This window comes from Salvelinus sp. IW2-2015, linkage group LG5 (assembly GCF_002910315.2).
Source record: "Salvelinus sp. IW2-2015 linkage group LG5, ASM291031v2, whole genome shotgun sequence".
In the NCBI taxonomy this organism is placed as follows: Eukaryota; Metazoa; Chordata; class Actinopteri; order Salmoniformes; family Salmonidae; genus Salvelinus; species Salvelinus sp. IW2-2015.
The window spans coordinates 1,301,301-1,314,473 of record NC_036844.1 but is presented as its reverse complement, the minus strand read 5'-3'; the positions used below and the strand labels follow the sequence as shown (position 1 = coordinate 1,314,473).

Below are 13,173 nucleotides of genomic sequence, written 5' to 3'. Positions count from 1 at the left end.
ATGAATGTGGTACCTTCAGGCGTTTGGAAATTGCTCCCAAGGATGAACCAGACTTGGTTCAATTGGAGGTCCTGGCTGATTTATTTAGATTTTCCCATGATATCAAGCAAATTTTGAAGGTAGGCCTTGAAATACATCCACAGGTACACCTCCAATTGTCTCAAATCATGTCAATTAGCCTATCAGAAGCTTCTAAAGCCATGACATCATCTTCTGGAACCGACTTGCCAAAACTATAGTTTGTTAACAAGAAAATTGTGGAGTGGTTGAAAAACAAGTTTTAATGACTTTGTCATGTAAATAGTAGGACTGGTTGATGTATTCTCTGTACGTTTTCCATGTTATGTAAGTATGACGGACTCATGTCCTCTTTTTCTTTTTTAGTATCGAGCCCTGCAAGAGCAGCATCTACCCTTTCCAGGAGCTAAAGAGGCCTCTGCAGTTTCTGGGGCTCTACAACACCACCCTTTGTAATGTGACACACATCCCTGCTTACAAGGTAAAGATTGACCAACTCCGGTCCTTTAGAACTACTGGGTGTGGTGCGTAGGCTTTTGCTCCAGCTCATCACTAACACCCCTAATTCAAATATTTTCTTATCAAGGTCTTCGTTCAGGTCCATGATTAGCCAAATTAGCTGTGTTACTACAGAGCTGGAACAAATGCTAGAGGAGGGTTGAACCAAAAACCTACACATCCAGTCAGTCTCTAAGAGGGTTGGCTACACCAGGGTGGTATTCATTCATCATCAAACAGAAGACAACTGACTGAAACAGGAAACAACTACCTGAGATTGCCCAATAAGAAACATTTGTTTTCGCTTTCCATTGCAAAACGTTGTGCCATAGTGTGCGCTAATGGTGTATTATACAAATACACCACCCTGGTGTATTTGTATGATCAGAGGAGGCTGGTGAGGGGAGAACGGCTCATAATAATGGCTGAAATGGAATGGTAAAACATGGAAACCATGTATGTATGTATGTATGTATGTACGTACACTCGCCTCCGTATGTATTTGAGCCTATAGTGTACCACAGAATGAGTCATAATACCCATAAAACCTAGTGGTCAAACAGAGAAAAGGTTCCAATTTGTTTTTCCACCATTCATTTTTCCAATAGGGGATTGTAAAAACACTTCAAAAATGGGCTCTGTTTCGTGTAGGTGTGACGTTTTGGTAACTGTAAATCTCTCTTGGACAAAGTGACTTTTAGCAATATATTTACTTGTATTTACCCCCCAAAAATGAAATGCTAATTAGCTGCTAATGTGGCTATCATAAAGAACTACAAATGCCATGATGATATGGACGAGACTGCTCAATCAAGGCAAAGGTAAGAACCTCTGGATTAACTATCTGTTAGCTAAATGTAGTAAATAATAAACTGGCTACATTTCTTAAAATGGACAATTCTGTGAGCTGTCTTGTGCAAGTTTTAAATTGACACAAAAGTATCAGGAATAGATGATGTGCAGGAGCTTGCAGGGATTTCTAGTTTTGCATGATGTCTACTTTGATGCTAATTATCATTTTGAAATCTGAGAGTAAATAGAGCGAATATATTGATAATAGTCACCTTGTCCGAGAGAGATTTACATGGATATCAAAATGTCATGCCAGGGTACGACTACACAAAACACAGCCCTTATTTTAAGTGTTTCTAAAATAGGTATAGTATATAGGTCTCTGGAGCAGGCAGCTACACTGTCAAACTAGAAAGTCTCAAAACACCATGACTGTGTAATGTACGCAATATTTCAGAGTGTTTTCATATAGACAATATATACAAAAGTATGTGGACATCCCTTCAAATGAGTGGATTCGGCAATTTCAGCCACACCCGTTGCTGACAGGTGTATAAAATCGAGCACACAGCCATGCAATCGCCATAGACAAACATTGGCAGTAGAATGGCCCGTACTGAAGAGCTCAGAGACTTTCACCTGGCACCGTCATAGGATGCCACCTTTCCAAGAAGTCAGTTCGTCAAATGTCTGCCCTACTAGAGCTGCCCCGGTCAACTGTAAGTGCTGCTATTGTGAAGTGGAACATCTAGGAGCAACAACAGCTCAGCCCCAAAGTGGTAGGCCGCACAAGCACACAGAACGGAACCGGCGAGCGCTGAAACGTGTAGCACATAAAAATCGTCTGTCCTCGGTTGCAACACTCACTATCGAGTTCCAAACTGCCTCTGGAAGCAACGTCAGCACGTAATGGTTTGTTAGGAGCTTCATGAAATGGGTTTGCATGGCCGAGCAACCGCACACAAGCCTAAGATCACCATGCGCAATGCAAATGCAGGGTCCATACAGAAATGGTTTGTCGAGATCGGTGTGGATGAACTTGACTGGCCTGCACCAGTCCCTGACCTCAACCCCATCAAACACCTTTGGGATGAATTGGAACGCCCACTGCGAGCCAGGCCTAATCGCTCAACATCAGTGCCCGACCTCAATAATGCTTTTGTGACTGAATGGAAGCAAGTCCCCACAACAATGTTCCAACATCTAGTGGACAGCCTTCCCAGAAGTGTGGAGACTGTTATAGCAGCAAATGGAGGACCAACTTCATATTAACCCATGATTTTGGTGTGAGATGTTTGACGAACAGATGTCCACATACATTTGGTCATGTGGTTTATTTAGCAGATGTTATTGCGGGTGTAGCAAAATCAACAGTAACTCTTGAACCGTTCAAGCTAGAGACACCAAACCAACTTTGTCATGTTCAGGCTATCCTAACTTCAAATTCTAGAACTTGTATCAACTTATAACGATATACATTTTGTATACATGCATAAAATAACCCACCAACATTGTCTGGAACCGTTCAAGCTATGGCACCAAACGAAGTTTCACATGTTCAGGCAATCCTATCAATCAATCGATCCCTCACAAGCTAGAATGCACACCAGATTTTATTCAGGAAATGTACTTCTAGTTTTAACCATGCTCATATTTTGGGTTCTGATGGGGTAGTGTTATGAATTTTATGAATAAATGACTAAACGATGTATACATTTAACTATAACTATAACTAATTGAATTCTACCCTGTTTTTCTATATTGATAAATAATGTTGGTTCATAAGAAAGAGGTTATGTAGCATGTACGGGGGAAGAAAGGAATGTCTGTGTGTGCCTAAAGAAAACTAAGTGGATCATTAACCTATGTTTGAACCGACCAAGCTATAACTCTGTAGAGATAAGAGAAGACAGCAAGAGCCCCTCTAGGTTTTCCCTATCTGGGGGGGGGGACACTGGAACTGTCAGCTAAGTGGTAATAAACTGTGGTGAGACTTTTGGAGATAATCCAGATATTGTGTGTAATGTATGTGCGTTAGTGTGTTGGAATGGACTTTTGGTCAGCTTTGTCCTTGTCGGAGAAGAGGAGGGACATTTAGAAAGCTATGACGCTGTGTGTGATATATAAACTAATGTACATGGTTTTTTGAGTAGAGCTCTCTCGAGAATAAAGCTATTGATTAATTTGGACACTGGTCTTTGTCTATTTTATACAAATAAGAATCTTACAAATTCTTAGAAACGAAGAATGTTATAATTAAATTGGTTAATGAACATATAGGAAACTATTTCCTTCAACAGGTAGGAAAGTTGAACTTAGCTCATGAGGCATGCATAAGTTATCTTCTTCAAGAATCAATGGGTATATATCATAAGTCAAAAAAATATATGTAGCAGTTGCTGATTGCCCCGTAAATACATAATCTGTCTATCATGCCTGTGTTCAGGTCACAGGCTCTAAGAATGAAGACCAGGTCCTGAATGCCATCGAGGTCTACACAGAGTTCCGCCCGGAGCTGGCCCACCGAGCCATCAACCAGCTGTTTGATATCGCCAGGATACAGCACTGCAGCCAGCTACTGCGGGCACTGCAGGTTAGGGACTTTTTTGGTTTAAATTAAAGTAGGGTGTGTCAGCATTTCTCTTCAAAGAAATGCTTCTTTAATGCTTTAGATAGCGTAAGAGCCCGGACATTTGTTTACTTATCACACCTCTGTGGTTTTCTGCTTTATAAATGAAAATTGCACACTCCTTTATAATTTTGCAGTGAACTTCAAAGAAGAATGGAGTTTTTATCTTTCTAAGTTACCCGTATTCCTTATTCAGCACCTCAAGGGTTTGTGTTCTTTATTCCTATAGCCCCCTTGTGCTATAACCCTTCTGTCTTTTCGTGATCAACCAGCTGGTGATCGCTGCACTGAAGTGCCACAAGTACGACAAGAGCATCCAGGTGACGGGCAGCGCGGCCCTCTTCTACTTGACCAACACAGAGTACCGCAGTGACCAGAGTGTGCAGTTGCGCCGGCAGGTCATCCAGGTGGTGCTCAACGGCATGGAGCAGTACCAGGAGGTCACGGTAAGGTCACAGGGAAGGGTCCAGACTAGGGTTCAAATACATGTGTATTTGAGAATCTGGTATTTAAAATGCTATTTCTGTGTATTGGAGTTTAAAAAAAATATATATACACAGCTCAAAACAAGTACATTTATTTGGGTATTTGAATGGTTATTTGTAAAAAAAAATAATAATAATAATAATAATCTGCCAAATTGTATTTCACAAAACCTTTGTTATAACTCAAGCAGAGTTTGAAGAAAAATATTAATTGGCAAAGAAACTACAGGCCATGAGTAACTTGGTCAAAATAATGGCACTGATTGGCCTATAGGTGGCGCTGTTATAAGCAGTCTCACTTAAACCCTCATCCATCACCTGTTTGACTGAGACACTTCAAACTTTGTATGTAGGCGTCTCATCATGCTGAACAAATGTAATGTGCCTCTGGTATATCTCTTAACTTATGAACCATAGGGCCAAAAGTACAGTGCATTTGGAAAGAATTCAGACCCCTTCACTTTTTCCACATTTTGTTACGTTACAGCCTCATTCAATATTTTTTTTTTTTTTTAAGTACTCATCGACACACAATACCCCATAATGAAAAAGCAATTTTGTTTTGCAAAAAATACAATTGAAAAAATGAAATATCACATTTACATAAGTATTCAGACCCTTTACTTAGTACTTTGTTGAAGCACCTTTGGCACCAATTACAGCGTCAACTCTTCTTGGGTATGACGCTACAAGATTGGCACACCTGTATTTGGGGAGTTTTTCCTATTCCCTGCAGATCCTCTCAAGCTCTTATCAGGTTGGATGGGGAGTGTCGCTGCACAGCTATTTCCAGGTCTCTCCAGAGATGTTCGATCAGGTTCAAGTCCGGGCTTTGGCTGGGCCGTCTAAGGATATTGTGACTTGTCGCGAAGCCACTCCTTTGTTGTCTTGGCTGTGTGCTTTGGGTCGTTGTTCTGTTGGAAGGTGAACTTTTGCCCCAGTCTGAGAACCTGCTCCAGCGAGCTCAGGACTTCAACAAGGATCTCTTTGTATTTTGCTCCGTTCATCTTTGCCTCAATCCTGACTAGTCTCACGGTCCCTGCCACTGAAAAACATCCCCACAGCATGATGCTGCCATCACCATGCTTCACCGTAGGGATGGTGCCAGGTTTCCTCCAGACGTGACGCTTGGCATTGATGCCAAAGAGTTCAATGTTGGTTTCATCAGACCAGAGATTCTTGTTTCTCATTGTCTGAGAATCTTTAGGCGCCTTTTGACAAACTCCAAGCGGGCTGTCATGTGCCTTTTACTGAGGAGTGGCTTCCGTCTGGCCACTCTACCATAAAGGCCTGATTTGGTGGAGTGCTGCAGAGATGGTTATCCTTCTGGAAGGTTCTCCCATCTCCACAAAGGAACTCTGGAGCTCTGTCAGAGTGACCATCGGATTCTTGGTCACCCTCCTGACCAAGGCCCTTCTCTCCCGACTGCTCAGTTTGGCTGGGTGGCCAGCTCTAGGAAGAGTCTTGGTGGATCAAATAATAATGGAAGCCACTGTGTTCTTGGGGATCTTCAATGCTGCAGACATTTTTTGGTACCCTTCCCCAGATCTGTGCCTCGACACAATCCTGTCTCGGAGCTCTACAGACAATTCCTTCGACCTCATGGCTTTGTTTTTGCTCTGACATTCACTGTCAACTGTGGGACCTTATATAGACAGGTGTGCCTTTCCAAATCATGTCCAATCAATTGAATTTATCACAGGTAGACTCCAAACAAGTAGTAGAAACATCTCAAGCATGATCAACGGAAACAGGATACACCTGAGCTCAATTTTTCATGTCTCATAGCGAAGCAAAGCTTCTACACCTACATTGCTTGCTGTTTGGGGTTTTAGGCTGGGTTTCTGTACAGCACTTTGAGATATCAGCTGATGTATGAAGGGCTATATAAATACATTTGATTTGATTTGAAATGGGCTGAATACTTATGTAAATAAAGTATTTCTGTTTATATTAACTACATTAGCTAAAAATGTCTAAACAGTTTCTGCTTTGTCATTATTTGGTATTGTTTGTAGATTGATGAGTGGAAAAAAACAATTTTAATCCATTTTAGAATAAGGCTGTAACGTAATAAAAATTTGGAAAAAGTCAAGGGGTCTGAATACTCTCCGAAGGCACTGTATACATTCTACAGACCCTACTGAGTATTCCCTACAAGTATTTTATTTCTGCACCCAGAATAGTTCTTGCTCTAAGCCAATATGTATTCCATATACAATGATTTACCTTTGGGGCATTTATTTGGCATTGGAACATGTTTTAAAACCTCAATTTAATTAAAATGTCACAAATATGAATCATTGTTAATTTTTTGACAATTATTTTTCTAATCATGAATGGTTGACACTTTTCTACTATTACTTGGGTAACTTTTATTTGGAAAATGTCCATATCCATGTCCATGACCCGGAAGTAATTTTTTTGTGTTGCTGACGAGACACTGATCATGTGACGAGTTCGCAAATCAAATGCCCCACTTGTGCTGCCACTGGACAGCGAAAAACAAGTAAGTGAACTTTTATTTATTGCAATTTAAGTTTGTTTGTATTAGTTAGATTACATACTGTAGCTACCTCAATCGTTTATTTCAATAATTTCGGTGACTTTACAGCAATTGCTAGCTAGCTGAAATTTAGTTAGCTAGTATGATCAGCTAAATACAAATCCCCCTAGATACAGCCATGTCTCATAGTCATGTCATGAGATTTTTAAATGAAAGAGGAATGGAATAATACGAATGGAATGCAGTTTCCCATATTCCCGTTTGGAGTTTCTGTTGCCCTTATCCGGATGTTGTGACAAAGGCATTTCCTAACAGACCTAACTTTCTTTGTTGTTACTTTAAGGTTGGAACCAACATGCAGCACCTCCAGCAGGAAGAGAGGCAAGAACCGTTTGTACGCCAGCTCAGAGACAAGCGACACTATCCACAGCCCTGTCTAATGTTCAATGTAATTAATTGCATTGCTGGACTTTAAAAAAATTAATGTATTTGTATTGTTTCAAAATTGTGAAAATTAAAGGAAATATATGGTTTAAACATGTATTTAATGTTTATTTGTTTTAGCTGTTAGTGATAATTCCCTAAATGTTAATACATATGTTTACATCATTAAGCCTTTATGTATGTATTATGAATTACCAAAGGTGTCTGACTTTATAGTAGTACAGCGTCTTATGATACAAGGCATTTAGGTATGTGTTATAAATGATCAAAGGGGTCTGACTTCAAATGAAGTACAGTGTCATGCCTTAGTCTTTGTGGATGCGTTATGAATGAATGGTGTCTCACTTCAAACTAAGGAGTACATGACACTACGTAGTGTCAATAAATAGGTTATTAACGTTCTGCTGATTTATGAAGGTTCTCTCATGATCCACAGGTTACTGTAGGATGTGAGAGGTATTTAAATGGGTTGATGGACCTGCAAAGCGTGTGCGTGCGCGCCAAAACCAAGATGATTTGGAGTAGTCCAACCTGAGATTACCGCACCAGGTATTCATTCCTCTTCTGTTCCTCTTCTGTTCCCATGCTGGCGACCAGGGCTTGATTACAACCTGTTACAATGGTGCCAACATTTTGTGGCTGATCTTTCAGTGGGGGAGTGGGTGATTGTGTCGAAGACCGCACATATAAGCCTGGGATATCAGAGTGACCTTACTGAGTAAATTATTTGTCATCGTCACTACTTAACAAGGTCAAAAAGTCATAGTTATGGCTAAACCCTACCCATTTCCACAATGTATCTTCTTAAAATGTGATTTTAAACCTAACACTAACTAATGAAGACCAAGTTTGATGTGTTGGTCCACCAGACCTTCCACGCATTAGGGCGGAAGTGTCTGGGAACGGGATTAGGTGTAATGTGACTAACATGACATCACTTTAGAGCATTTCCCATCCTTTAGCACAACATGTCACCCTTTTATAAAGCACATGTTTATATCATATTCAACATAGTGGGTTATGTCACATTTGACATTGGAGATTGTCACAGTTATGCCACATTTATGAAGCATGACATACACTTATATATGCTTTTTAACACATTTATGTAGTGCTTATGAAGGGATTATAAAGGCTTTATGAAGCCTTTATAAGGTGAACGTCATTTAAAGCGGGACCAAACATTCAACTGCTTGTCTTTTCAAATAAAAGATATCTGAATACTTACTTAGAATCTACGTGAAATTTAGATACTTTTTAAAGTATCTGAACCCCGGTCTGGAGGGGTCAACTGACCCATCACGCCAACCAGCATGTCACCCTAGTAGTCTCTTCCCTTCTCAAGTTAAAGCAAAGTTTATTCCCTTCACAAATTTTAAAGGAATGGATTGGTATAAACTAAGGCTGAAGGAGTTTCCACCATATCCCTCAACTCAGCTCCCCCTTTCCCCCCTCCTCACCAATCTCCTACCCAGGTCCAGAGGAACTGCTGCCTGACGCTGTGTAACTTCAGCATCCCTGAGGAGCTGGAGTTCCAGTACGGCCGGGTCAACCTGCTGCTGCTGAAGATCCTGGAGCCGGCCCGGCTGGATGAGTCCATCCAGCGCATCGCCGTGCACCTCTGCAACGCCCTGGTCTGCCAGGTGGACAACCACCACAAGGAGGCTGTGGGCAAGATGGGCTTTGTCAAGGTAGGGAAGACTGATGTATCCATATACTTATACACAGATTCATAGATCTCTCAAACACAGCCCGCAGTAGGTCATTGATGCTATGATTTTCCTGCTCACTTTTTTTTTCTCAGACAATGTTGAATCTCATCCAGAAAAAGCTACAGGACAGGATGGTGAGTCTCATTTGGATTCTTTCTTGTGAATCAAAAATCCATATTTTGTACATCCCTACCATTCTACAAGTCTGAAATGACCTGGCAGAACCTGTAAAACTGGATTGAACCACATCACATTTGGATTGTGATGAGTCTTAGCTCATTCCAGACCTAATAGTATTTTTACATGCAATCCTTAAGGAAACATTGTGTGTTAAGCCAATTCAAGTGTATTGTCTGGAATGGCGTTGCCTGGCAGGCTACCTAGAGTTCACTTTGGATAAAAACCAAATACCAACCACATTTTTTTGCTCTTTTTACAGTGTGACCAGGTGATGGAGTTCTCCTGGAGTGCCCTGTGGAACATCACTGACGAGACGCCAGACAACTGTCAGATGTTCCTTAACTGCAAGGGCATGAGCCTCTTCCTGGACTGCCTGAAGGTTAGCACACCTCAGGGATTTGTTTGAATCTACAACATAAACTCAATCTCTCATCTCTCTTTTTTCTTCACCTGAAGGGTTCTGTTCTGTCAGGGAATGCTAGGTTTTGCCCCTCAAACAGTCTTTTCCACTGAAGATTCTCGGTCTCATCATCCTGTGTGTTGCTTTTGTATGTCCTCTTTGTCCTCCCCTGGCTCTCAGGAGTTTCCAGACAAGCAGGAGCTCCACCGTAACATGCTGGGGCTGCTGGGTAATGTGGCAGAAGTGAGGACTCTGCGACCACAACTCCTTACCCCACAGTTCATCTCTGTCTTCAGGTAAGAGAAGGTCCTTTGTCTATATTAAATGGTTAAATGCAGTCTTGTCTGATCCACCTGCTATCTTGGACCCGTATGTATCAAGCATCTCAGAGTAGGGGTGCTGATTTAGGATCAGTTTTGCCTTTTGGATCACAGTGAATAAGATTACATGGATAGGGGGGGACCTGATCCTAGGTTAGCACTTCTACTATGAGTCGCTTGATGCATACGGACCCAGATTCGTCTTGCAATAGAGATTGCAATACTATTGACACTAACCTGGATAAATAAAGCTGGATTCTGCTTTGCTACTGTGACTGTTCTCTGGTGACAGTAACCTGCTGGACAGCAAGGCAGATGGGATTGAGGTGTCCTATAATGCGTGCGGGGTGCTGTCCCACATCGTGTTTGATGGGCCAGAGGCGTGGGCCATGGAAGAGCCACTGAGGGACACGGTCATGGACAAGATGATGGACGCTATCCAGAGCTGGGACGTCACCTCCCGCCGGAATATCAACTACAGGTAAACAGAGAGCTCAATCGAGACGGGCCTCTTGAGACACAGCGGTGGCCGCTGATTGGCTGAATTGGCTGGAGTTGTCAACAAAGCAGCATGACAGAAATATGATGCCAAGTTTTCGAGCTACCGATAGTTTCTTTGAGAAGATATATAAAGCAATCTTTGCATTTGAATAACAGCATAAATACACCTATTTCACCGTTGCATGTTAAAAACCACTGCTGCACCTGCTGCCACTGTTTCGAACAGATTAGATTATGCTATTTAGAAAGAGCAGCCAGCTCACGAAAGAACGAATGCACCAGGATAGCTAGCTAACATAATGTCACAAAGCATAATGTGCTAGCCAGTTAACTTTCATTCTGAAATAACTTATAATTTCCGAGTTAGTCAGATATTCTTTTTGAAAGACTTGAGTTTGACATGAGAGCTAACTAGCTAGGAGCTAGCTAGCTAGCTGCTTATCAAAAGTAGATAGCTAACTGGTTAATTTGACCAATAAATCAACCAAATTATTTCAAAAATGTTCTGTAGCTGGCTAATTAATTTGGTAATGCTTTGTGATACACCTGGTTTATGTTGTTTTAGTCCACACAACATGTCGCCCTGTCACCTACAGTAAAACCTTATAAACAACATCAGGGGGAAACAATAAAATTGGCCATGCTTTTTCTTCTACCAGATCCACGATGAGAAGGTTCTAGCTAGTGTATCCCTCTGTCCTTGGACTCCTGTTGGATATAGTTGATCCGTTTATCAGGTCCCAAGCTCTCATGACTGTTATGATTATTTATTTACAAGTTACTTACAATTATCTTTTTGCTTTAGGGCCATCTGCACCTGATAAAGCAGATTTAGTCTCACGTGCAGAAGTAAGTCGTCTGGCGCGAGAGACTCATTGGGAGGAAGAGACTAGGCCAGACCCAGAAGTTCTGACTGAACGGACGCACATTTGAGCACCCCCGGACGGTCCATTTACTTTGTGCTGTTATAATTTATGCTATGATATCCTGCGATTTCATTGGGGCAGTTCCCCCTCATAGCAAATAGCTGGCAAAACAATGGAAGCAATGTTCGCATGACCTATGTGCCCACGGAGGCGGAGCTAGCTGTCACTGAGGGGCAGAGTAGTACAGTGCATTGGGAAAGTATTAAGACCCCTTCATTTTTTCCACCCGTTGCTTTGGGAATCGAAATTGAGCTCAGGTACATCCTGTTTCCATTGATCATCCTTGAGATGTTTCTACAACTTGATTGGAGTCCACCTGTGGTAAATTAAATTGATTGGACATGATTTGGAAAGGCACACACCAGTCTATACAGTACATTCGGTAAGGGAAGACCCCATGAAATGTACAAAAATGAATGGCATCTTATTGGCATTGGGGGAACCATATACACAATTGCAAATACCACTCAAATGGACGGCAGTTCATCAAAACCATATTGCAAGCGGAACATGGCAAATGCCAAGTGTCATACTCCAAAAATCCCAAAGATGGCGAGCGTGTTCCACCGTAGATTTTCAAATGGGAAATGGTCACAAAGTCAGGTCCCAAGGGTGAAATTTTCAAAATCTCAATCTCATTTTTCAAAAATGTTCAACCTCATAAAAAATGTTTTTTGCACCATTTTTCGAAATTTAAGATTTCTTTATGAATATACATTGGCAATGGACACTGTCAACTTGCAGAAGAGCATGTTCACACTGACAATATAGCATATGTGTAATGGACACTGCCCATTTTGTGATGTTAAATCCCTCATTAAATACATTGGAAATGTACAATTATACACTGTCCATTTGCAATGTCTTACAATGGGCATTTACCATCACGAATTGGACATGCTCTAATATACTGCAGAAATGCCCAATTGACTGGCTCGTTGAACTCGGGGTGGCCGAGCAGTGATAATGGTTCCTGTCCATCGCTCGTCGGTGTTGATTTCAGCATGTCAATTTGGTGATGGAAAATCCCTCATTAAATACATTGGAAATGGACAAATGTAAACTGTCCATTTGCAATGGCTTACCATCACAAATTGGATCACAAATTGGACATGCTCTAAAATATTGCAGAAATGCCCAATAGACTGGCTCTTTGAACTCGGGATGGCCGAGCAGTGATAGTGGTTCCTCTCCATCGCTCGTTGGTGTTGATTTCAGCCTGTCCATTTGCTGATGGAAAATCCATCATTAAATACATTGGAAATGTACACTGTCCATTTGCAATATAAAATGTACAATGCCAATATATTATACTGCCATCAAGTCAACCATCATTCAATAAGATATCATACTGACACCAAACTCACTTTGTCCAACTCTTTTAGAAGCCAACTATCACATATTTCAGGGCCGGCCCACAATTCATAGCGCCTTCTGTTAAAACCATTTTTTTTTTAAACATAGTTACATTCGAGATGCGGGTCCAGTTCTGACATTATGTGTAGACCTAGCTGAGGCGACCCCGAATCCTTAGTCGATAGGTCATTCGGAGACCGAGCAGTGACCTTAATTAGTGCTGAAAATGTACTTTTTCCAGGTGTTGCTACAGGGTCCCTGAAAGCGCTATCAGACAGAAACTTTAGGGACTGTCTCTATGGGCCGAGGCGGTTTCAATGCACCTAATCTTGTGATTCTGGGACTTTTCTAAATGTTGTCATTTTCGCGACGTTCAAAATGAATTGAAGTTATTGCAAATGGACAA

At 41.4% G+C, this 13,173-nt stretch overlaps 1 protein-coding gene across 4 annotated transcripts in view; it reads left to right on the top strand.

The window, feature by feature from the left end:
• The window catches only part of LOC111963771 (protein zer-1 homolog), a 58,525-nt gene that overhangs the window by 36,421 nt on the left and 8,931 nt on the right, over positions 1–13,173 (top strand). For all 4 annotated transcript variants that reach the window (XM_023987265.3, XM_023987264.3, XM_023987267.3 and 1 more), the window contains 8 exons: positions 385–499; positions 3,755–3,901; positions 4,210–4,383; positions 8,848–9,063; positions 9,177–9,218; positions 9,524–9,643; positions 9,845–9,960; positions 10,277–10,465. In XM_023987265.3, coding sequence (XP_023843033.1) covers positions 385–499; positions 3,755–3,901; positions 4,210–4,383; positions 8,848–9,063; positions 9,177–9,218; positions 9,524–9,643; positions 9,845–9,960; positions 10,277–10,465 — 1,119 coding nt within the window. The remainder of the gene's footprint in view (positions 1–384; positions 500–3,754; positions 3,902–4,209; positions 4,384–8,847; positions 9,064–9,176; positions 9,219–9,523; positions 9,644–9,844; positions 9,961–10,276; positions 10,466–13,173) is intronic.